Raw genomic sequence first — 24,482 nt, 5'->3', positions numbered from 1 at the left:
GTGCAGTGTGACCAATGCTTTACTGTAATAAAAGCAAAAGTCCCAAGAAATAGCAATTTTAAATAGATAGACTTTTACTTAACTTTTAAAATAAAAACAAAATGAAAAATTTTAGTGTCAACAGAGTAGATGCTTAAAAAACAGAATGCAGAAGTGATACCTATTTTCTAAAACTAAACAGTGTAGAAAGCCATACCCAAGTAGAGGGTAGCCACCACCACATTAAATTCTTTAAAGTACAGACCACCAAAAATTCTTCATAAAACTACTGCTTAATATACTTCTGTAACGCATCAATTCAAAGTTATATTATTTTGCTTAAAAGTGAAATTTCATTTTAAATAAAGCATCTGAAAGTGTAGTAGGAAAATGCCTAGCAACAAGACATCTGAGGAGTAATTGCAAGGCTCTAATAGGGCTTCCTCAGCAGCAAGGGACACTTCTAAAGTGTAGTCACACAGAACAGTCATTTTTAGACGTGCAGGCTGTCTAGTGAGAACATTCGTATATATGTCTGGAAGCGTAATGACATTTAGCCATATCCAAAGAGTCACAAAGCAGTGATATAACTGGGTTTCTTTTTCTTTTGAGAGTCTCTCACATCTTTTACAAATCTGTTCATTGTGATTAGAATGAGTATCTTAAGCTTCAAATCCAAGGAGGGAAGGAAACAGAGAAAAAGTAGAACAGGAAGCAAAGTGTTATACATCATTAAAGCTCTCATCTTGGTTATTTTTATTTTTCAACAAAGAAGCCTGAGAATGAAGTGTTTTAGAAAGAATGCCTCTTAGGAACACATGTCCTAAGATAAAAGCCCCAGAAAGATAAAACGACTGTAACAAGGATGTCTCAGGAACATGACAGAGCACCAGTGATTATAAAAGGTCCAGAGGATCTATCCTTGGTTATTTCTGCTGGTAAAACAGCTCAGTTGGGAGAGTGCTTCCCCAGGATCACAGAAAGCAGGCAAGATGACACATGCTGATGGCCCAGTGCTCAGAGGGCTAGCCTGGAATACAAGACGACCTGTCTCACAAAAATCAAACAAGAACCAAAAGAAACAAAAACAACTTCAAACCAGTTATCGCTGTAGGGTAGAGTAAGGGAAGTCCCTGGTTTCTTTTTATTTTGTTTACAAAGTAGCAATAAGAAAAGTGGCTTAAGAACAAATGAAGAGGTGCTGGAAGAGAAACTGAGTCAAGGGCAAGGACTCTGGAGCACAAAGAGTGGTCATTTAAGTGGGTTCAAGGTTGTATATGGGTCGGGGAGTCAGCAGCAGCAGACCACCTGCAAGCTGGAGGTCACCCTTCTGTGCAGTCATTTCTCAATGGCCACAGCCTCGAGACTTCATCTTGCATTCCCAGCAAGCGAGGGTGCAGATGTGTATGCTTCTTATACATTTACAAAATTTATGTATCGACAAAAACTTCTAGAGTTCTTATCTTTCCTGCATGAATCATTCAGTCTTATTCCAAGATCTTCCATCATGTGTCAAAAAGGAAAAATTAAATACATGTGGGTGTACATAATACAAGTGTGTGTGTGTGTGTGTGTGTGTGTGTGTGTGTGTGTGTATCACATTTCTTTGCTTTTATTTTGAAAGGCTTTTTTAACAACAAAATCGGTAATTTTCAGTGTCTGAGAACTGTCTCATAGGTTGCCAATAATTTGTATCAGCGTGCAGACACAGACACAGGCAGACAGACAGACAGACACACACACACACACACACACACACACACACACACACACACACACACATCAACTCTGTTCCTGTTTTCTAAGAGTCTTTGTTTCAAACTACTTCTCTACAAATGCAATTGTATACATGGTATGTGTATATGTGAATGTGTGTATATAATAGGTTTATTGTGAGAATTATTTTTAATTTGTGTAGAGAAAATTGCCTAGAAGAGTATGTGGCACCTAGTTACCTAGCTACAGTGTTTCTGCTGCCATCCTATAATATTATCCCATTATCATTATCACATTAGTACAACAATAAAAATGCTATAATAATTGCATTTTAAAGTATTTACATTTTATTTTAGATGTATGAAATGACAGTTCTTTCATTTTAATTACTGTTAATATAATGTGTAAGTCATTTAAAATAGAAGTTGAGAAAATGGGCTTCCCACCCCACCTTCTTCTTTTTTTTTTTTTTTTTTGGCTTTTCGAGACAGGGTTTCTCTGTGCAGTTTTGTGCCTTTCCTGGAACTCGCTTTGTAGATCAGGCTGACCTCGAACTCACAGAGATCCACCTGCCTCTACCTCCCGAGTGCTGGGATTAAAGGCATGGGACACCACCACCCAGCCCCACCCCACCTTCTAAGGCATGTCTCCAGCATGACAAATTTTTAATTTGGAAGCACTGATGTGATAGCAGACTGTTTACTATTAAAAGGAACTTCAGAGCCTGGCGGCGGCGGCGGCGGCGGCGGCGGCGGCGGCGGCGGCGGCGCACGCCTTTAATCCCAGCACTCGGGAGGCAGAGGAAGGCGGATCTCTGTGAGTTCGAGGCCAGCCTGGTCTCCAAAGCGAGTTCCAGGAAAGGCGCAAAGGTGCACAGAGAAACCCTGTCTTGAAAAACCAAAAAAAAAAAAGGAACTTCAGAATAAGAGATCAGTTGAGGAACAAACAAGGAATCTATGCCCAGAAAGTTTTTAACTGTATGTATGCATAGGTACCTATGTTTATAGTAGATGGTCTGTATGCCTTTCCTTGGATATATAGAACTAATTCTGTCATTATGTAATATGTTATATACATAAATTAAGTAGCACCACACACATAAAACACATATAAATATAAAAACAAAAACAATGGTATTTAAAACTAAAGCATTTAGTTGTAATCCAAATACCCATGTCTGCCTATGACACTAAAGAATTCAGATTTGTATGGTTACATTTGGCACATACCACTGATGATTCTGACGAGTTGTTTCTCTATATAACAAATAAAATAATGAAATTTAAATTCCTTATGAAGCATATTTTTATTTTGAAGTCACTTCTCCCAGTGTGTCCAATTTGATCATATTTACCATCTCTTTGACATGTCCTTTCTCATGCTTTAGAAACTGCCAAAGGGACAGATAGAACGAAACCCAAAACCAGCCTCAGAAGGTCCTAGGGAAATGGAGGGCTGAGTGTCAGTTCTGACCTGGCGCTGGGATCTGGGAATATGGTTGTGGATCAAGAAGGGGTACATTATGACCAAATCACACACACAAACCAACCAAAAACCCTCAAGTGAAAACCAACAGGTCTGTAAAGCTTTATTAAACAAGGCAGGTAAATTCTTAATCGCACTGGGTCTTTAGAAAACTGTGTAGGCCTGGATATGGGGACCCTACAATTTAAGAGGAAAAAGGAGAGGGGCAGCACCTTTCTTTTAGGTATTTCACCGTTGCACCACAGGGCACTGAGATGACATAGCTCTCTCCGCCCCCAAGACAGAGTCTTACTCTTATGTAGTCCTGGCTGTCCCGGAACTCGTTATGTAGACCAGGCTATCCTTAAACTCAAGAGATCTACCTGTTTCAGATTTTGGCTTTTCAGATTAGGATACCCAATGTGTATTACTTATGAGAAGTTTCCGTTTGCTTTTACAAATGAGGGACACATTAAGACTGTGCTAGAGTGCGAAGGCTACTGGACAAGCAGAGGGCTCAGTGATAAGCTCCATGAGGATAAGCACGTACTCCAGCCTTGACCAGGACAGTCTTAATGCCACATCTGTTTTTACAGTTGCTGCCAACACTTCCTCTTCCATTCTCAAAAACGCCAATTTGGATAGCAAATTCTACTCTTATGTTTTCGAGAATAAAATGCTGTCATTTTACCAGCAGAATCCCATTCAGGCAAGAAACTTCTCCAAATTCAAATGCTGGCTACGAGGATTTGATTCTACGAGGCTGGCTACGTCTGACCTAGGTATGGAGTCTGAATGGATGACAGACTACTGAATTCCAAGCTCTTATCTTGCTGACTTTATCACTTGTCTTCTCCAATGTAAGCCTGGTAACGGGACAGGAAGAGTCCTAGGGAACCCATGGGCTTCATGAAAGGACCAGAAAACAATACCACTACCGTTGAGCTGTGGAGGTCACTAGAATTTACAGATAAAAACCTGCTTTGAATGACTGTGCAAATTATATAGGACACAGTCACTTCTACCACAAGAAAAATTCACGTTCTTCCCGTATCTGCTCTAAGCTTATTTTTGGCTCTCTGCAGTGGGTGGACAGCTAGCTAGCTCTGTCTAAGCCAATCTCAAGCACAAGTTTGACCCTCTTCTCTCCAGGCTTCCACTCTGAGCACCAGGACTGACAGTCACTTGCCCTGGCAAATATGAACATGCTGCACCAAGAGTTGTCGTTCAAAACTAAGGACGACAATGAGGAAGTCAAACCATTTCTGCCTTCCTTCCATTGAAAACTGCCAACAATTTTCTTATAATTGATATGCCTAACTACTACGTATTTTAATCTTTAAAATTAAACACGAGCCCTAGGAGATTAGCTGCAATCTGCAAGCCTGTTTTCCAGAGCTAGAATTCTAATTGCATAAACTTGTTAGCAGTGGTAAAAACATCTATCTCCAACTGAAAAGGTGAGAGTTTGTAAGAGGGAACAGAAAAGTGTTAGTGAGAGAAGCTTGCACATTACGGACACGTTCGGAACTCTCTAGAAGAGAAGATATGCTATACCCAACACATTACCTTGTTCAAAATCCTTATAAGGACTGCTAACCAACCACTATAATAGTACTGTATAGACAAACATAACCATTAGCTTCTGACTCCCACTCACTCTTCCTGAAAGAAAATTACTCATCGAAAATGCAAACCAGTACACCCAGAACAGCTAACATAATACCATCTTGGTGCTTTTATCACAGAAGGGAAATATTTGTTTCTCTTTAAATTCTTAGTATGTTAGCAATTTATTTTTCTTGGCTTCTGTGTTTTTATAATGACTTCAAAGAATGATATGTACACACTTGGGAAAATTTATATTGCCAGCGTAGTCACTGATTTCAATTTAACCTCATTCTAAACAATGCCTCCCACAAGAGAACAAGTTCTAGTAATTTACCTTAAGAATTGTAATTGTTCCCTGAGAATTTATGATAACCTACATTTTGTAGACAAAGACGGCATAAGATGTATTATCAATAAACTACCCATCAAAAATTATTTCCCAGTTAATAAACTCTGCCAACTCCCTCTGGTCAACAACATATTTGGTTTGAGCATACACAAGGTGTGCCGTCAGCCCATGTGCTAGGAATCTGATTGTTCTATCTCCCTCATCTATAAAGCTAAAATAAGTACTCCCAGATCGGCATTTATCTGATAAGTTTAGAAGCCTATCTTAAAGAAAGCTATCTGGTGACTGGAATCAGAGCATCTTAGTAAATGAATTAGTCTTTATGCAGTCTTTACATCTGTACGCTGATTTGCACTGGATTATGAAATAACAAGACCCACAGTCATTCAACAAAAGGACAGAGACTGATAAAGAAACAAATATTTCCCTTTATTTGAGTGGGTTACAGCTACTTGTGGGATATTCAGAATAACTAAAATCCTTAATTTACAGGACTATAAATGATGCTACTTAACTGAGAACCAGCCAGCAAACAGTAGCCATCTGAAGAACACTACCCATGGAGGGTTTCCCACATCAACTCAGGGTTTCCCACCCAACTCAGTTTCATAGTGTCTACAGTAAATTAGGAACTATTGGCATCTAAGAGTCAGATGAACAATGCTCAAGATTATTTATCAACAGTAGGTTTCCTTACTCCTTTGCCAGATGCACATTGGTAGGCTTTGCTCCAATTGGGATCCCATATTTGTGCAAAGTGTTCGTCAAAATTTCCCTCATGTCATTGTTGTAAGAATCAAAGTCAAATACATTCCGAACCACACTGGAGAGACCTTCGGTGGGATATTTCTGCACAGAAAAACAAAACAAAACAAAACAACTTCATTATATATGAGATAAAGCATACAACACTATAAAAGCTATAGAACTGAGAAAGCAATAATAGTACACTAATGAAATTCAGCAGAAATGCATTAGCTATGTTTGATAACCAGGTCATAGGAATACACCCTTACGTTTAGCAGTCACTCTTACAGCTTATCTTCCTTTTGAGATACACAATAGAAGTCATGGAGTTGGAGTTCTCCCTCTCAGTGTCCGGGCCCTGCTCAGACCTTCTGTTGCCTTCATGAACCTGCCTACTGCTGCACTATTCAAATTAGCCAAGACACGAAACAGACTAGATGCCCACTGACAGATGAATGGATTAATATGTGGCATGTACACACATCGGGATTTTACGCAGCCATAAAGAATGAAAGTGTGTCACTCACAGGAAAATGCTTGGAACTGGAGATCGTGTGACATGATGTAAGCCAGAAGCAGAGAGAAATGCATTCTGTGTTTTCTCTTCTATGTGGGATCGGTATTGAACAAAGGCACAGAGGATGTGAGAGGAGAGGGGAGGATTATGAGTGGTGAGGAAGAAGTTTAGAGAGAGAGAGAGAGGAGGTAACAAAAGAGGGTGATAAGGAAAAGACAAAACAGCACATTGTCGCTTACATGCATAACCAGCTTTAACTATATATACACATATGGGGAGAGAGCAGAAGGGAACGATTTGGGCAGAAAGGAACCAGGATGAGGTGAGGAGGGAGGGCAGGGGAGAGCAGTGGGGGAAGGACTTAATGGAGCAAGGTACCATGCCATATATGTGTGAAAAATCTTATAACGAAACCATTATTCTGCACTCTAAAAACAATTTAAAAAAGGAAAAAAGGGAGTAACAGATTGATCAATTTAAACTAGCTAAGTAAAGTGTGGAATGTCAACACAGACATCTCTAGAAAACTCAGTCTATGAATAAATGGAGAAAAATGATAAAGGAGGAAGAGAGAGAGGAAGAAGAATTTAAGTGCAGGAAATAGAGAATGGGTGGCTGCCTGCTGCTCCTTGAACATGGAGGTAAAGAAAGCAAGAGCCACCACAGCCAGACATACGCCGGTAGTTCCTCTAATGACTGGTTTCATTGTCCTTCGGTGCTGACATCCAAGCCGGTATGCTGGACTTAGCAAGGCCTTATAAGTAGAGTAAGCGCTTTTTTCCTTCCCATGTATATATGGGAGATATGTATATATATAACATATATATATATATATATATATATATGTGTATGTGTGTGTGTGTGTGTTTCAGACAAAGGATAGAATGCTGTATTTCTGTATGTGTATATGTTGTAGAATAATTAAACCAAGTGAATGGACCTATTTGTCATTTTGCATAATTATATTTTAATAGGGTAATCATTTAAAATATACTCTTAGCAGCTTTGCAAAGAACATTCCATTATTATTAATAGCTTTTCAGTTACTGTGCTGAGTAATAGCTTTTTTTCCACTGCAACTGAAGTTTTCTCCCTTAAAATCTCTCTCCCTTTTTTACCTCCCAGCAGCCTATTTTTCTCAGTGAGGTTTTCTTGGAGGGTTAGAGGCTGGAAAGAATTCACAAGTCAAAAGCTGTGGCTGTTAGGTGGGAGATCATTATTTGCTATAGAGAGTTTACATGATTTTGTTTGGTTTCATTTTCATTACCAAGTGGACTATACACTGTGCATGACCAGAGGAATTTTATTCTCTTGTACACTTATCCTAATTTGACAAATGTTCTTTTAGTATACTATCAGTTCTTGCTGTTTTCTACCTTCATGTCATTTGTACTACTTTCTATCCAGATACCACATGCTAGTTGTAAAAAGTTAAACAACAGAAACATCTCCTTGCTGTTTAATTATTCCCCCCAACACACACACACACACACACACACACACCCATCAAAAAACAAAATCAAACCAACAACAACCCATCCAATTTCTTAGCTGACTGGTAATGATCATGGTACAAAATCTTGCTAAAGCCAATTCAAAGACTACAGTAGGAGCAACCACTGGCCTTCAAGATTTATTACTTAGATTATGCACACTTCATATCAGGTTATTTGACTGACCTATCACAAAATGGAAATACCAGTTATAAACTGTATAGTCTGGAAGACGCAATGGTTTCTTCTAGACACTTTGCACAGATGTATACCATACCTGTAAATGTTTGACAATGTTGACAACTTCTCTGGTAGAATAAGGATAGTTAATAATCCCTTGGTCAGCCAAGTTCCTCAGCTCTCCAAAGGCCGCTACAAGCTTCTGAAGGATGGGTTCAGGCACGTTTGGGCCATACTGTTTGAGCATCTCAAGCTCTGAATGGGGCTTGGGGTTATCAATGGCATGACAGCTAAAAATGTCGCCTACAGAAAGGAAGAAAGATCACATTCAGTGGTGATATGCACAACAAAATGCCAGGGTGCTTTAAAGAGCCAGCAGCTGCTCAGCAAGTCATCGAAAGCCCATCTAACAATAAGAATGTACAGAGAAGAAAGAAAACGCCTGAACCAGAAGGAAACTGAATGGTATGTGGCTAATTCTGCCCGAGTTTATTTCTATTCAAAGTTATGATACCTGAATACATGCTTCCTGGGAGATATTAAAACACACAGGGGCAGACTCCTTTGTCCCCGCCAAAGCACTCAGTGGCAATGGTTTACCTTATTTTGATCTAGGAACCACGTGGTTAAACAGCTATTTTGTGTATGTAGGAGTGCTGTGTATATTTAAAAGTAACAAAACAGAGCATCGCAGCTTCAAGCTTCATCTCACAGACTGATATTTTCAAATACAAACATTCAGGGCAACTTTGTACATTGTTCTTTTTTCACTGAAAATGAAAGTTATCATGAATGTAAAAAGGTACTTGGTCCCTCTACCATGCAGTCATCAAATAATTATGAAACAACTTCCAGACACCAAGTACAACCTGAGGTAATATATATCAAAGATTTAAGAAAAAAAAATCCCCATCCTTGTGGAGCTTATATTGTTACAGGGAGGTATGTGAGTATGGTGTATGGCAGCAGAAATGGTCATGGGGGAGGGCAATCACATGGGCCTCATTAGGAACGTAAAGTCTTCGAATATGTAGCTACGTGGAAGAACATCCTAGGTGGTTACTACAGCTCAAGCAAAGCTCTAAAGCAGGTAGAACTGGCACACAGAAGAGTGAGGCAGGAAGTTGGAGAGAGGATGCAGGAAACATCACAAAAGATATTGGAAATCACTGAACGTAAGCTCAGCATCTGAGAGATGAGCTTAGAAACTCAGAGTGAAACGGGCAGCCATGGGGATTTCTACCAGAGAAGTGGACTGCTGTCAAGAACAGACAGACGGTACAGGGTGTAGGCCAGTGGTCCTCAAACTTTCTAATGCTGAGACCCCTTAATACGGTTCCTCATGTCATAGGGAAATTTTCATTGCTACTTCATAACTGTCAGTTTGCTATTGTTATGGATTGTAATGTAAATGTCTGTGTTTTCCACTGGTCTTAGGCGACCACTGTGAAAGGGTCATTTGGCTCCCAAAGGGGTTGTGACCCACAGGTCAAGAATTGCTAGTGTAGGATGACAAATGCCCATCCATGGGTCTGCAGCACTCCTGCTCACTTTGCTAGAAGAGGCTCTGACCAAACTGTCCTTCAAGGACACTACAGAGCAACAGCTTTGGAAGGCAGTCTCTCTGGAACATGGCTAGGCACGCTTATTTCAGGATGTTACCCAAGCTTAGGTCCTTCCGCACAGTATCCCATGGCAGGTGCAGGATTATCTAGCGTCCTTCATGTTGTCCTGGGGGAACTGGGGCTTGAACAACCAGCACTGTGCTGACTCACTGACTCCTCACTTTATTGTTTGGAGAGAGGGCCTGATGGTCTGAAACTAACCCAAGCTGACTGGGATCACTTCTATCCTCTGGTCATCACTCCCTGATGCGGGTCAGCTTCCCCCCCTCCTCTCTCTCTCTCTTCTATTTATTTACCACTGCTTTCATCAAGAGACATAATCCCTCCTTCGCTTTTGACCCAGAGTCTGGTGTTTCCTGACATGAAATTGTGGTAGGCTAATTTATTAGGCAAATAGGTAAAATCTTAGATCGTTCACAGATCATGACAACAGATAGGAGCAGAAGCAAGCAACCCATTAATTAACCATTATTATTATTTTTACTGTTAAAAACAATCACGATGAAAGAGGGTGGTGGCTCCACCTAAAATGGTGGCCAGTGCTGGTGACGGTGGGATAATTTGGAATGTGTTTTAAGAGCCAGTAAGATGTCCTGGTAGATGGTAAGACATGCAAGAGAAAGAGAAGCCAAGAAAGATTTTGCTGTCAAGGAAAGAGTTATTATCATAAATTAAAGGGATTAAAAAGAAAAAATCCACTCAGTAATTCCTCCCAGTGTGGAATTATTAAATATAAGTTAAGGTTTTAATAACAGGCAGGTTGGAAATAAGTGTTCAGCAGGGAACTGGAGAGTTTGGCTGCAGAGAAATTCATGGCAGTAACAGTTATTTAAGCGATAATGTGAAATGACATGTTTTGATTTTACCAAGGGAATGAGTGTGGATAGACAAAAGAAGACCAGAACATTCTATGAAGGAATAAACAAAGAAACTGAGGAATGGTCATCAGTGTGGGAAGAAGCCCAGAAAGTGCCGAGGAAGGACCAGACATCAAGGAAGGACGGGAGAGTGACTAACTGTGACAAGTGTCCTAAGCACCCCTGATGGTAAGACACAGCCTGGGAACCCATCGCTGGTTTAGTCATGGAAATGGCCCCATGACTTAGTCAAGAATGGCTTCTGTTGGGTGGTTCAGGCCAAGATCTGATTAGAACTGACTTGAGAGGGGTGAAGAAGGAATGGATGTTGGACTGCAACTTCTAAACACAAACAACTGTCCAGAGTTTCTAACAATGGCTGACAAAAAAGTAGGTAGACAGAGAGAGACCCTGCCTCAAAAAAATAAAGTAAAAAAACAACAACTGAGGTGTCGCAAGGCCAGGGATTTAGGAGACCAAAGTTGTTCAGCAACTACTGTGGGGAGAGGGGAGCAGAGCAGGAAGTGGGGGAGGGGAAGTGGAGAGGGGAGGGGGAAAGGGAGATGGAAGAGGGGAAGGCAGAGAATTGGAGTAGGTGGAGAAAAGGACAAACCAGGAATGAGTGACAAGTGGCACAGGGTGATGGCAGGTGGACAGACGGACAGTGAGCATCAATGTAGGCCTTAGACAGAACGTGGAAAGGGTGCCCGGGGTGAAAGGGGTGCCTTGGGGTGAGAATGGCTATGAAGAATCTGAACCTGAAAAGAACTTAAACCTTTCTCTACAGAGAAAACCACAGCTTGCTCTAGAGAGTTCCCATGAGCACATCTGTAAGAGCAGCAGTAACACAGGAATCTCAAGTCAAAACTGCATAAATAGTGTAAGTGAGACGATAGTATACATTCTAAATGTATACAGGAGACCACCGGACTCACTTCCATGACTTACTGTCTCAATTAGTATTCCAAGGACTGGTTTGCATTTCAGCATCCAGTACTACTTCCTTCATTTCTCTCAATAGCAGCACACTGCTCTATTGTCCGGATACAGAATTTCTTTATCTAGCTCCTTTGGAGGGACAGCGGAATGTTTTCATCCTAGTTACTATACACAATGCTGTGCTGACCATCCCTGTACTCAGATGGCTACTCAGGTAAACTGCTGAGACAAGTCCCTTATGTGGAATTGCCAGATCAAGAGCCTAACAGGAGCCTGGGCCTGCTTTGTCCTGTGTATGAGATTCCAGAGAAGAGGAATTCTCCTGCATGGCTGATGATGATGATGTACCCTCTAGGACCTCCCTACTCAGTATGAACCAGTCTGCACAGCTGGCCTCAGGCTTTTTAGAGGAGGTGATAGAAGTCGACACTAACAGCCATTCATTATAGAGCATTAAACAACTGCTTAAGTTGTTCATTCTGAGTCACACATAGACGTGCAGCCCAGCTCGGAGCCTAGCTCCACCACTCATTAGCTAAGTGACTGAAGAAAAAGAATCCCTGTGAGTATCAAAAGCTCCCTGCCCCCAGATGGTGACGATGGAATCACAGCTCATGGTGAGTAATAGCCGCCACTATAGCATTGCTGTTGAAATTATTCTTGTTATTATTATAGTCATTATTTTTACCTAAAGTGCCAAAGAAGTCATTGCCCAAGAAAGGGAAGCCAGGCCTGTTGGCCAAAACTACCATCCTGAAGTCAGGATGAATCACGATAACGTCTTTTCTTCCATCCACATTGGCAGCATCTGAAAAATAAAACAGGTAGTTTATGAAACTCGGTTCAAAACAGCTTCAGGTGTTCCTGACTCAATTGTCATCTCCAAGGCTGTGGTAGGACATCAGATGAACATCAGCGAGACTCTCGTTCAATCCAGGACACCAGGAACTCACACAAGTTTGAAAATTATTATGTTTTACTTCTAAGCTATCCTTCAAAATGTCAGGAGAAAACACAGAGGGCCAGACACAGCCAGGGCCTGATCACAGCTTCTGTCTGCGCAGCGTCTTCTTCCTTCTGGTCACACCATCTTTGTATACTACAGTCCTCAGAGCAAAGGATCAGGCTGAGCTCTAACCCTTGAGAGTGTAAGGGACCCTGTTAAGGGACAGTACTCAGGCTAAGGTAAATTCACATCTTCCCTAAACTGTGAAAGTCAAACGTTAAAATGCTGTTAATAGTGCTAAGTACATCCCAGAGCAGTGGTCTTGCAACAACATCAAAGAGGAACACGTCCACCATGCCGACCTTTCTAATGGGATTCTCTTTATATATGTTCTTCAAACATTTAAGATTTTAGCACTGATTTATGGTACTGGCTATCTATTTTCCAAGGCTAGTTATAAATTTTCAAGTCTTTTCACAAGACAAAAAAACCTCCTGAAATTAGCATCTTACATGTATTTAGAAAACTTAAATTGCCTTATAGTTAAATATGCATGTATGGGCTAGGTTTTGCTTTGGTTTTTGGTCAACTTGACACAAGGTAGAGTCAGTCACCTGGGAAGAGGGAACCTCAACTGAGAACATGTCTCCATAAGATCACCTATAGGCAAGTCTATGAGGCATTTTCTTGATTAATGATTGATGTGGGAGGGCCCAGCCCTCTATGGGTAATGCCGCCCCTAGGCAGGGGGTCCTGGGGCATATAAAAAAGCAAACTGAGCAAGCTATGAGGAACAAGCCAGTAAGTGATTTTCCTCAATGACCTCTGCTTCAATTCCTGCCTCAAAGTTCCTGCTTTGAGTTCCTGTCCTAACTTCCTTCAGTGATGGAATGTAACCTAGGAGTTGTAAGCTCTAAGCTTTATGATAAAAATAAACTTTTTCTTCCTGAAGTTGCTTGTGATCATGCTGTTTTATCAGAGCAACAGAAATCCTAACTAAGACAATACTGATGAGATTTATTAATTTTCCTTCTCAGCCCACCCCCAGCAATATCTACTAAAAAAATAGTATTTCTGTGTTTGGGGAAGAAGAAAAGTAGAATCCAAAGCAGAGAATAACCTCTTCCTGAGTTACACACACGCACGCACGCATGCACGCATGCACGCACGCATGCACGCACACGCGCGCACACACACACACACAAATTAAATAAACCAATCTGTAACACGATTGCTAAACAGTCTTATTATTAAAAAACCTGGAGTCAGATACTGGGGGTGAGAGCTGAAAGATCAGAGGGATAGAACAAGTTCTTACCACTAGGAAAACCTCATCCCAAGGGAGCTATTTCCTGTATACTCCTGCCTTATATACCTTTCTGTGCCCTGACATCTCACTTCCTCTCTCCACCTAGCTACATCACTTCCTCTTTCCACCCAGCTCTATCACTTCCTGTCTGTCTGTACAGACCTCCAGACCTCTACGGTTAACTAGTGCTGGGATTAAAGGCATGTGCTACCAAGTCTGGCTCTGTTCCCAGTGTGGCCTTGAATTCACAGAGACCCAGATGAATCTCTGCTTCCTGAAAGCTGAGATTAAAGGTGAGCACTACCACTGCCTGACCTATACGTTTAATATGGTGGCTAGCGTTTTCCTTTGATCCCCAGGCAAGCTTTATATGTTAGAGCACAAATAAAATATCACCATACCATCCACTGATTTTTAAAATTTTGCTTTAATGTATGTACCACATGTGTACCAGTGGAGGCCGGAAGTCAGCATTGGATTCCCTGGAACTGGAGTTACAGATGGTTGTGAGCCAACATGTGAGTGCAGGGAATGGAACCTGAGTTCTCTGGAAGAGCAGCAAGTATTAACTATTGAGCCGTCTCTCCAGCCCATATTCAGTAACTCTTAATTGTACTGAGCCAATAATAAAAGTAAGTTTTAATATTGTGAGCAAGAGAAGCAGGCCAGAGTTCCTAAAATTTCAAGATGGCATTTTAATAATAGAATCACACGCAAATATTTGAAAAACAGGTATAAAGATTCAAGGTTGACATTTTCAGGGTAGAAAAGTATAAAGACTGATCACAGAAGAGGGAAACTGGGGGCTGTGGGTATAGCTTAGGGATGAAGCATGTGATCCCACAATTGAAGATCGATTCTCTCTCAGCACCACCAACAAATAAAACCAAAACCAAACCAAATCAACCAACCACCACCACCACCAACAACAACAAACCCCCTGAAACCAGAGAGGTTAGATTTAGATGTTATTTTTAGAAATGATTGTCAGTACAATTTAATTTGCAATGAACTTAAGCTTATTGCTTGTTTATAGGAGAGAGCTAGAGAGGTACATCCCAGAGATGCAAAAATTACACACACTACGGAAAATGTCACTCTTGACTACTCACGTGCAACAATGCGCCGTCCATCTGCTAAAATCATTTCTCCATTTTCTACCAGAGTTTTCAAAATACAGGTGACATTTGTCGGTGCTTTGTCTGCCTCATCGACTACTAGAATGTGACCCAACTTTACCGCTTTAACCTTTGAAGACAGAAAATGTATCATTAGAAACAAAAGAGCCAAAGTAACCATTACTGAAAGCTCATGGCTCACGGCTTTGATTGGCCACAGCCGGTTGCAAGTTCCAGGCACAGTCGGCACCACACAGTCAGCAGCAGACGCATCCCGGGGCACTCAAACACAACAGCAAGTTTGGCACTTTTCTCCAGTTAGAACCGTTCCCAACAACGATTCACACCCCAGAATGGGGGAGACTGAAAGTGCCATAGAGGGTGGGAGGAGTTTGGTGGAACAGTCACCGTACAGTTTGGAATGTAGTTTGATCAGAGGAGATGGGTGTTCAGGACAAAGAAAAATCGATGGTCATCCGCATTCGGGGAAGAGTGAACACATTGTCTCTAGGACAGTCAATGTAAGAAAAGGCACAGCAAGGTAGACTGGGTTTCTACCGCTAAGGAATGGGCTGCCAGATGAGAAAATAGGCACTTGACCTCACCAAGTAATGGGGCAGAACTACACATGTCTGAATTCTGACCTGATGAAAACGGAGCACTGAGCTACACTTCAGGGTACTGAACTTGGCAGAACACACTGAGTCGACGTAGTCTGGCACAGTGAGTGAGGTGGGCACAGAGAAATGCAGGGAGAATATTCGAGCGACCTTGGAGAGGCGTCACCTATAGACTGGGGAGGAAGGCAGGCGAGCGTGCCGGGTCTTGGGTGATCATGCAGAGGGCGACATGGGGAGAATGATGAGGCTGTAGACCCCACCTACCCTTGCCAGGCTCTCCTCATGCTTTCAAGGAGGCGGGCAGGAGATACTCTATACATTTCAACATAATCTAAAATTTCTTTCTAAAAGAGATACTAATTAATAACCCACAACCTAGTGGACCATATCAAATTGTTCTGACTGCACAGTATTAACTAATGATTTTAAGGAAACAAACTTATAAACGATGCTTCTTTTTATCACAGTATTTCATACTGTATTCTCAAAGACTTTATAAGGATTTTTTTTTTTTTAAATTTAGGGTGAAAATAAGCTAAATTTAAACAAGAAAAGATGTAGCTGCTCCTACTCCTAACACACCTCTGTTCAGAGAGGAGCTGGGCTCGAGCTTGGAGACTTCTGGCACAGATCCTGACTTTCCCCAGCCTTGGGGCCTGGCCCACAGCAGCTCCATGACAGCTGCCCGCAGAGCAGCTCTGTGGCCAGGCCTAGATTTGAGTCTTGAGTGGGAGTTAGATCCTCTCAGGCCCCCCGAACACTGAGTTGATGTTTTGTTAGTTTAGAACAACAACAGACTTTTTAAAAAGCCTCAGAAAATAAGCAGAGGATCCCTGTCAGTTCCTGAATCTCACTGAGGAGAGAAGAGCAGGAAGAGAACATATCATTTTCCCAAGAATTTCATTTCAATAGAGAAGCATATCTAAAATGATACAGGTCTGCACTCCAGTCAGACAGACACTAAAATGATAAACGCATGTGCTCAATTCAGATAACTGACCCGTCCATGGGCTGAGGTACAGGTACAATCAAAACGCACGGTAGACCATGTGAATCATCGGCTTACTGACCAGAGGTGAGTCTTCATACACAATTAGTCCATCTTTAACCGAGGGCTGAAGGGTCAGAGTCTGCACCGTGGTGTCCCTGAAGTCAAACCAAACATTACATCGTCAGGCCGGAAATGAACCAGTGTTTGAGCACGAATAAATAATGAGTAAATCTTTACATTTCTTCAACATCCTGCTTTTCCCAAGAAAAACCAAAGCAACAAGAGAAAGTTCAGCCAGCAACAGCATTCTGTTGACAGCACGAATCTTCAGGGTTTAGAAATGAATACAGTCGCTAAATCTGCGCCTTTCCCTCAGCAATCCTATCTGTAGTGATTTCACTACTCAAAATTATCTCCTGAGGCTGAAGAGACTATTTAAAAATACGTTTATATTGCTGCACATTACAAAGAATACTAGTGCTATTTAAAAATTGATGGCCAGATTGCCACCCTGGCCAATTAACCTAGGAATACCACATCCCACCCAATCTGCCATCCGGGGCAAAGGCCAGACTTTCATGCTACTTGAAGAACACAATTACGTCATAGGATTTTGAAGATTTGGAGATAAAATCCAAGGCTTTGTACTATATTATTTCAAAGCTATTCTTTTACTATTTGTCTGGCCTTCCTTTAAGTGGGTTCTTGAAAAATGTTAACACTGAGTTATCTACGCTCCGAGCCTCTCTTCTGAGGAGCCGTGGAGTTCCTATCACCTGTGTGCAGTATTGCAGGTGTAGACAGGCAAGTTCTCACATTTTCAAGGCAGGCAATTTTATGTCTTTACTTTCTACACTCACTGCATCTTAAAAACGAAAAGTTCTATGGCCAATCTGACCATGCTACACAATGAAATCACATAGAGTAAAATATGACCATTATCTCTAAGAGTCCAAGTTATCTTTCAAAGGACCCTGCTACTTATTCCAAGTAAGCAACGAAGCCCCAGCTGCACTGTCTTGAACACCTACCATGTGTAAGACACTGCCTGAACTGTGAACCTCAGACCTTGATTCTGTATATACTTGTGAAACTTAAACTCAAATGTCAAACTTTTCTACTAACTTAAAAATTTGCAAGTGCATCTTGGAGGTAGGGAATGGTCCTGATGATCTTTAAGTCTGTCTTACAAAGGACAGTGACATCAGCAAGGCACACTTGGGGTTGACTAGTCACAGCACTCAGAGTTGATGGTTCATGTCCATTTTTTATTAGTGGGTAACTTCTCTATGATAGTCTTCCTGTACCAGGGCTGGAACAGATACATGGACAATATAATCATAAATCTTTACATTCCTAGACTTTGTTTCAATTACACCTCGTCAGAAAGGGTTCTCTAAAGTGACAGTAACAGGTTTCTTGAGTTAACCTGAGCCTCTTGTGAGCTCCCATGAGCATGGCCTAGTGGGATCATGGTTTGTCCCCAGAGTTCTCTGCCTCCTCCATGTCACAAAGAATATATTCCAAAGAATCTACTAAAAATCAAATTAAAATGCACTAGGAAATGTAAAAAAACAAAAACAAAAACAGTGAAAATACATTCTGGCAATTTATTGGTGCTTTTCAACATTGTTTTTGGTGGGACATTATAGTATGTTGTTATATATCAACTTTCTGTATTCACAGGTCTTATACATTCACTGTCAGTCACACTTTATACTATCTTTTGATGACAAATTAGTTTCCAGTTTTGAATAAATTAAGAACAAAGATTCATCAGCTGACTTAAATTCACTGTTAATATTCTAACACTAGAAGAGAGAGTGGGTGGGGAAAGGAAAAATACTTGTTCACACAGATTTTTAGAGCAGCATAATGGATTTCTCACCTCAGCTCTCACATATTTTAAGGGCAACAACTTGACACCTTCCAGTACCAAAAAGGAACAAGAAACTCCTGCATCATTGTCAGTGGGAAGGGGAGTCAGTTTCTGAACGAACACGGTGTTTTACAGCACCTTATATCAGTCAATTTAAGATGAAGTCTAATTTAAGATAGGCAAATGAACTTGCTCTATAATGCTTGAAATTTGATAGTAGACAATTTGTCAAATTGCATTTCATTAAAGGCTCGGTGCTAGCAGTAAGAACATGTGGGGTTTTGTTGTTGTTTTAGAAAATAAGCACAAATCAGACAATCTCCAACGATAATTACAATGAGGATACACGCAGAAGCGAAACCTGACTTTCAGTGGGACTGGCTAGGAAGGAGGAAATTATAGGACAAAGCCAGTGTTTGCTCTGTTGCCCCACTGATGCCTTTGTCTGAACAACAAAGGGAAAGTAAAGGCTAGTAAACACGTCAACTAGGGTAAGCATGAATCTCTGGTTGGCATGGACTTAGTCCAGTTATGTGGCTGGTGTGTGTGTGTGTGTGTGTGTGTGGGCACACGTGTGTACACAATGCATTCTACTTCTCCATGGTACCTAATACAGCAAGAGAAGAGCTGGATTTCTATGACATCTCATGATAAACTTTTAAGTAAATAAAATAAGAGTAAAATGTTAGTAAATAACAAGACACTGTGGCTGCAGAGAGCACATGAAACAGATTCCTAATGATCACACAGTAATTTTTTTCATTATATTAGATTTAAATCATTGCCCCTCATTTATGAGTGTCTTGGGTCAAACATATTAATTGTACACATACAAAACAATGATCTGAAGAGAATACAGCAATTTCAAAACCATTTTGACTTGTTCCTTTCAAAAACAGCTTTGAAATATAAGCTAATAAAACCTTAGAGTCAACAATTTCAACAACACCAGGGAGAAGAAAAGCTAAATCTCATCTCAGCCACAGTTTCTTTAGCCCAACTTTTAACAGAGTTGGCTTCCCAGTTACCAGTAATGCCTGAGTTAATGAATGAATGTTCAGCTAACTGTTGGTGTTGGTGCTATTACCAATTGTTCCTGCTTCTTCCTAGTTTACAAAGTACAGTTTTCTATCCAAGCTTGTCAGTAAGTGGGTGGCACAAAGAAACAGTATGCTAAACAAGTATTCTTTAACTGTAATTTAAATCCTTTTTTGAAGTCAAACTTGTCAATATGTAGTAGTTGACTTAAAAATGGCTCCAGATGCAATAAAAATAATTAAGTTATGAACAGACCAGGTCTCTGCTAAAACGAGGAAATAAAACTGGGGCAGAGGTTACTTCTGATGGGGTATTGTGGGGAACTAGTCTCTGAGGGCGGGCTGGTTTCTCTGGAGAACAAATGCAATTTCCTCTGAAATGCTGTTTGTAAAGGTACCTAAAGCTATCTTCTAATTCACCAAGGAGCAAAAAATATTAAAATCAAGATATTAATTTTCAGGGTATTCTAATGAGCTGAATTTTTACAGATTTAGGTCAGTTTTTTTCTTAGAAAAAACTATAGTCAAACCTGAGGGTGACAGAAAAAGAGAGGACACAGGAGCTTTAAAAGCTGACCCCTCCTTCAGCACCTGAAATCAGTGTGCACAGGACACTCGGAATGTGAGCAGAACACGAGAACAGAAAACAGAACGCTCAGAAGAGACAGTGAACACTGAGTTCCTCAGTATTTGGAAGTAGAACTGAAAGATAATTTTTATCAATAAGATACAAATAATATTACTGAATGAGATTTTCTTTTTTCTTTTTCTTTCTGTTTTTGTTTTGTTTTTTTGAGACACAGTCTCAGTATGCAGTCTTTGCTGGTGTAGAAACCTCAGACTTTAAGAGCTCCACCTGCCTCTGCCTCAGAGTGCTGGGATTAAAGGCGTGAGCCAAAATGCCTGGCTAAGATAGGACAGTTTTCAAGTGAAGACTTTTGACATCATCAAGAAGATAATTTTTTGTATTGATTAAGTTTGTTCACTGACATTTTCATACATACATGCTGCATTCCGTTTCCCGTCATCTCTCATCTTCCTCTATTGTTATCCCCCTTCCTAAGGGTCCCTTTCCCAAATGCCGATTTCCCAAATGCTCACTGATTTTGACCAGGCCATCTGTGTGGTGACAGGTTTGGAACACCCACTGGAGCCTGGTGGGCTCACCAGTGGATACAAAACTGAAGACAATGATTTTCCCTTCACCCAAATCCTCCAGAGCCCAAAGTTTATCAGGGAGGGATAGGGCCCATGAGTCCCTCCCTGATCCATGACTGGCTGCTGACAGGCCCAATCTTGTACAAGCCTGCCTTATATTAAGAACAGTAGTAAAATAAGAGAGAAGTAATAATTATTAATGAAACAGGGAGGTACTTATATGGAGACAATGTTAATTAATGGAAGGATTAACCATTTACAGATACCCTGGCCTTCTACTGGATAGTAGAGGCACATGGCCTATCTTATGATATGTAAATTTTTTTGCTATATTGGGAAAAAAATTTCCTTGGGCTTCTAAAGAGATACAGTCCTTGTTAAAAGCAATGTTGCCAACCAATACAAAAGAAAGACAAACAAACAAACAAAAAAACAAGACTATGATTAATACAATGCAAAATTTAAAAATAGCATCAGACTATATCTAAAAAACATCTGGTTTGGTCAGTCATCAAGACCCCCTGAAGCCCAAGGCAGCTCATATCTAAAGAAAATTAATATAGATCATGAGAAAATACAATAGAAAAAAAGGATGAAATTTGAGAGGAAAACAAAGGAATGGGGGGTAGGGATGGGAACTACCACAATGCTTGAGCCTTCTCAACGCTTAGAAAGGAAAGTCCTTTAGAAAATAAAAACAATTTTTATTCCTGCCAGATGCTGAAAAGACTCCTGCCCATAAAACAGTCCCTTAGAGGACACAGAGTTCCCCCGATGTCATTCACTCCTTACTGACAGTCTAGATGCACAGAAGTCCTAACAAACCACCACAGGAGGAAGGCTGGGGCGGCGGTGACTTTTTTTTCAAAGAAGTTACCAGGATGTATGGAACGCTCTGCAGTTCTTGGGCAGGTAGTTGCTGGAGACAGCAGGAAGAACATGAACTAAAACAGACACCTGGCGGTAGGCAAACACTTCAAGCTGGCCCAGTTTATCACTACCACGTCTTCTTGTCCTTCTGGGTTTTCACTACTGAAAAGAAATCCTTCCACTAGCTGAACCGTGATGAGCATTTCCACAAACTCAGAAAAGTCTGCAAGTTGTTTAGACTTTAGAAATAAAAACTCTGCTCAAATGGTGCATAGATAATTGGGTCTTTTACTCTGAAAACCAGCTTTCTTGGTTGAGAAATTGTAAAAACTCAAAACGATGTTACTTTTTGCACTTTGGCAGGCACTTCGTTTCTCTTTTCCAGACAAAAATGAAAGGCAGTGTACAGTTTCTAGTCAGCGTAGAAAGGATCAGAAGGATTGGGTAAGAACAAAAATGAAAAGTTGTGCACAAGGCAACCAGGGGGCTAAGGCTGATGAATGCTCTGGTCCCGGGATAAATCTATCAGAAAATGGATTGGTAAATACTAACTTACAAGTTTAAGAGGAAAAATGAGCAAATTTTCATGTCATGATAGTCTGTAGTCTTTCATGAAATATTTACTGCGTTTGCAGTAACAGCTGTGGCTTTATTGGAGATATACTCTAACAGGTAACAGGCTGGGGAGGTGACTCATTTGGTAAGCACCTGCCATGCAAGCGTGAGGACCTATGTCAGTTCAATCCCACTGAACCCTCCTAAGAAGTTGGTGTGGCTCTTTTCTTCCTTGGCTGCTCAAGGGCTGCCATCATGAATGACACAGAAACTTCATGATGAATGTCAGCTTCAGAGGAACCAAATGGTCACTGATGTCCTTCACTCTGGAAAGGCAATGATACCAGAGAGAGATCCGAGAAAAGCTGGACAAGATGCATAAAGATGACCACACCAGAACCCATTTGGGGTTAGGTTCAGCATGGTTTATGATTCTTTGGAAAGAAGAATGACCCTAAACACAGATTTGCAAGACATGGCCTTTAAGGAGAAATAAAAAAGAAAGAAAAGAAAGAAAAGACCTCTAGCAAACAGCAAAAGGAACTCGACAACAGGAAGGTCAGAGGCTGTCAAAGCCAACACTGGTACTCGTACAAAAGTGAGCTAGAGATTGGGTACGAGCAGGAGGAGCAGAGAGTCTGCAGTGACTTGATCTGCTGTGATGGTGCAAATTTCTAAGGAGCAGGCAAATCAATCATAAAAATCCCCCAAACAAAACAAAATGGCAGGTAAGGGGGAGTGCATACATATGCCCAGCACTGGAGAAGTAGAGACGGGAGAAACCCTGGCACTTATTAGCCAACTAGCCCAGCCTGATTGACAAGTCCTTGGACCGTGAAAGACCCTCCCTCAAAAAGCAAGGAGGATGCTGCCGCGTTAGGCACGACACCCAAAGTTGACTCACCTCCACACTCATGGACTCGTGTGTATGTGCGCATATTATATACACATAAAACAGGCAAAAACCCCTTCCTTTGATAAATATATATTTGAGTACTTTTAAAGGAACTGATGTAATAATAAACCCCGAGTGTGGTATGAACTAGATCTAACATGAGGTTAAATAGTAAAAGATTTTTGTCATGGGCCAATCAAAAAAATAAGAGTTTAAAAAGTAATTTTGATTATCAGGGCAAAGTTTAGATTAATTTTTTTTGTACTTTGCCTACTAGAATAGGCATGCTTTCCAGGGAGCTGGCTGGGGAGATCTATTTTGGTCAGTAACCTGAAGTGCATATCTTATTTAATATATATTACCTAAAACTAACTATGTAAGTTGTGTTCCATGTATCTATTATTTGATATACTATATAACCCATCAATTATTTATTATCCTAATTCCTGGGGGTTCATGAACTGGAAAGATTTCCCATTGATCTGGTTTTACATTTGCCAGTCTCAAGCGACCAGGCTAAAACCATTTAGGGCAGAAGATGGTGCGCAAACAAGTGTGCACTGCTTGAGCTTTCCCGTCTCTCTGTCCTGACATGGTAGATGCTCTCAAAGGGAGACACTGCTTTTAGTGGCAAAAATCAGAGTCTCCTCCAGCTCCACTGTTCTTGGGGGCATTTCACTGCAGAGGGAAAAGTATAGATGCCCCCAGGGGATCACAGGGCAAAGAAGCAGGGACTCTCTGGCCACATGTATGTGAGTTTTGTTGTTTGTTTTGCATGTCATGTTTTATCTTAAAATTGCAGCATCTGAGAGTATCTGCTTGCATCTCTAACATTGCTTCTTAAACCCCAAATGAAGGAAGTGAGGGGCTTAATCAGCAATGGGTTTCAGCGTGGGGGTCAGCTGGGGAGGTTCAGAATAAGGCAGAGAAAGGACCACACACAGCATTTGCTGGCTTCTGCTGGTAGGTCAGCAGCAAATGCACCTTTGTATGATGTCACATAGCTATGTCATCCTGGGACTGAGAAGTCCTCCCACCTCTTGGGTAATCTCTCCTAGACTTAGAGGAGGAATGTCAACTGTGATGGGGGGAGGGGAAGGGAGGAGGAGAAGGAGGAAGAAAACAGAGCTCAATGAGGACCCAGAAGAAACATTAATTCTGGTGGAGAAGGGCAGGTCTTTGATAAAGAGTATGACTGTGTCAAGCAGGGATGGGTAGGGGACCTTCCAGGTAGTGCAGGAGACAAATACACAGGAGTCTAAGGTGTAAGAGAAGTCAGGGATGCCTAGGTGCCCAGCACATGAAAAAGCCAGCCGTGCGGAGGGAGGAGAGCTACCCAGACAGACACAGTGATCCTGATTGTGCCCAGAGCTCTAACATCATGCCAGAGTCTGCCCATAGGTGGCCTCATGTCTACTTATTTCAGAGGAAGGATTCTCCAAATGGATGTCACAAAGATGGGTAGGCGGGAAGAGACACTCACTGACTCATCTACTTAACAAACTTTCCCAGAACACTGGTCTTCGTGTGGCTATTGTCTGGAAATAGGCAGGTGACATTACCCTGCCCTTGGGAGGGCTCAGTGTCCAGAGGAAAAATGGGGACAGGGACATGTAATTGAGCAAAA

The 24,482-nt window shown here is 41.2% G+C and overlaps 1 protein-coding gene across 1 annotated transcript in view; it reads right to left on the bottom strand.

Annotated features, from left to right (window-relative positions):
- Vwa8 (von Willebrand factor A domain containing 8) overlaps positions 1 to 24,482 on the bottom strand; it is a 340,258-nt gene that overhangs the window by 126,623 nt on the left and 189,153 nt on the right. Inside the window, exons 22-26 of the mRNA XM_006989556.4 lie at positions 16,541 to 16,616; positions 14,845 to 14,980; positions 12,166 to 12,285; positions 8,154 to 8,359; positions 5,817 to 5,968 (exon numbers count right to left, since the gene is read on the bottom strand). Of these exons, the coding sequence (XP_006989618.1) occupies positions 5,817 to 5,968; positions 8,154 to 8,359; positions 12,166 to 12,285; positions 14,845 to 14,980; positions 16,541 to 16,616 (690 nt within the window). The remainder of the gene's footprint in view (positions 1 to 5,816; positions 5,969 to 8,153; positions 8,360 to 12,165; positions 12,286 to 14,844; positions 14,981 to 16,540; positions 16,617 to 24,482) is intronic.

The sequence above is a fragment of the Peromyscus maniculatus genome, chromosome 9 (assembly GCF_049852395.1).
Source record: "Peromyscus maniculatus bairdii isolate BWxNUB_F1_BW_parent chromosome 9, HU_Pman_BW_mat_3.1, whole genome shotgun sequence".
Taxonomy (NCBI): domain Eukaryota; kingdom Metazoa; phylum Chordata; class Mammalia; order Rodentia; family Cricetidae; genus Peromyscus; species Peromyscus maniculatus.
The sequence above is the reverse complement of the archived record's forward strand: the minus strand, read 5'-3'. Positions and strand labels throughout refer to the sequence as shown.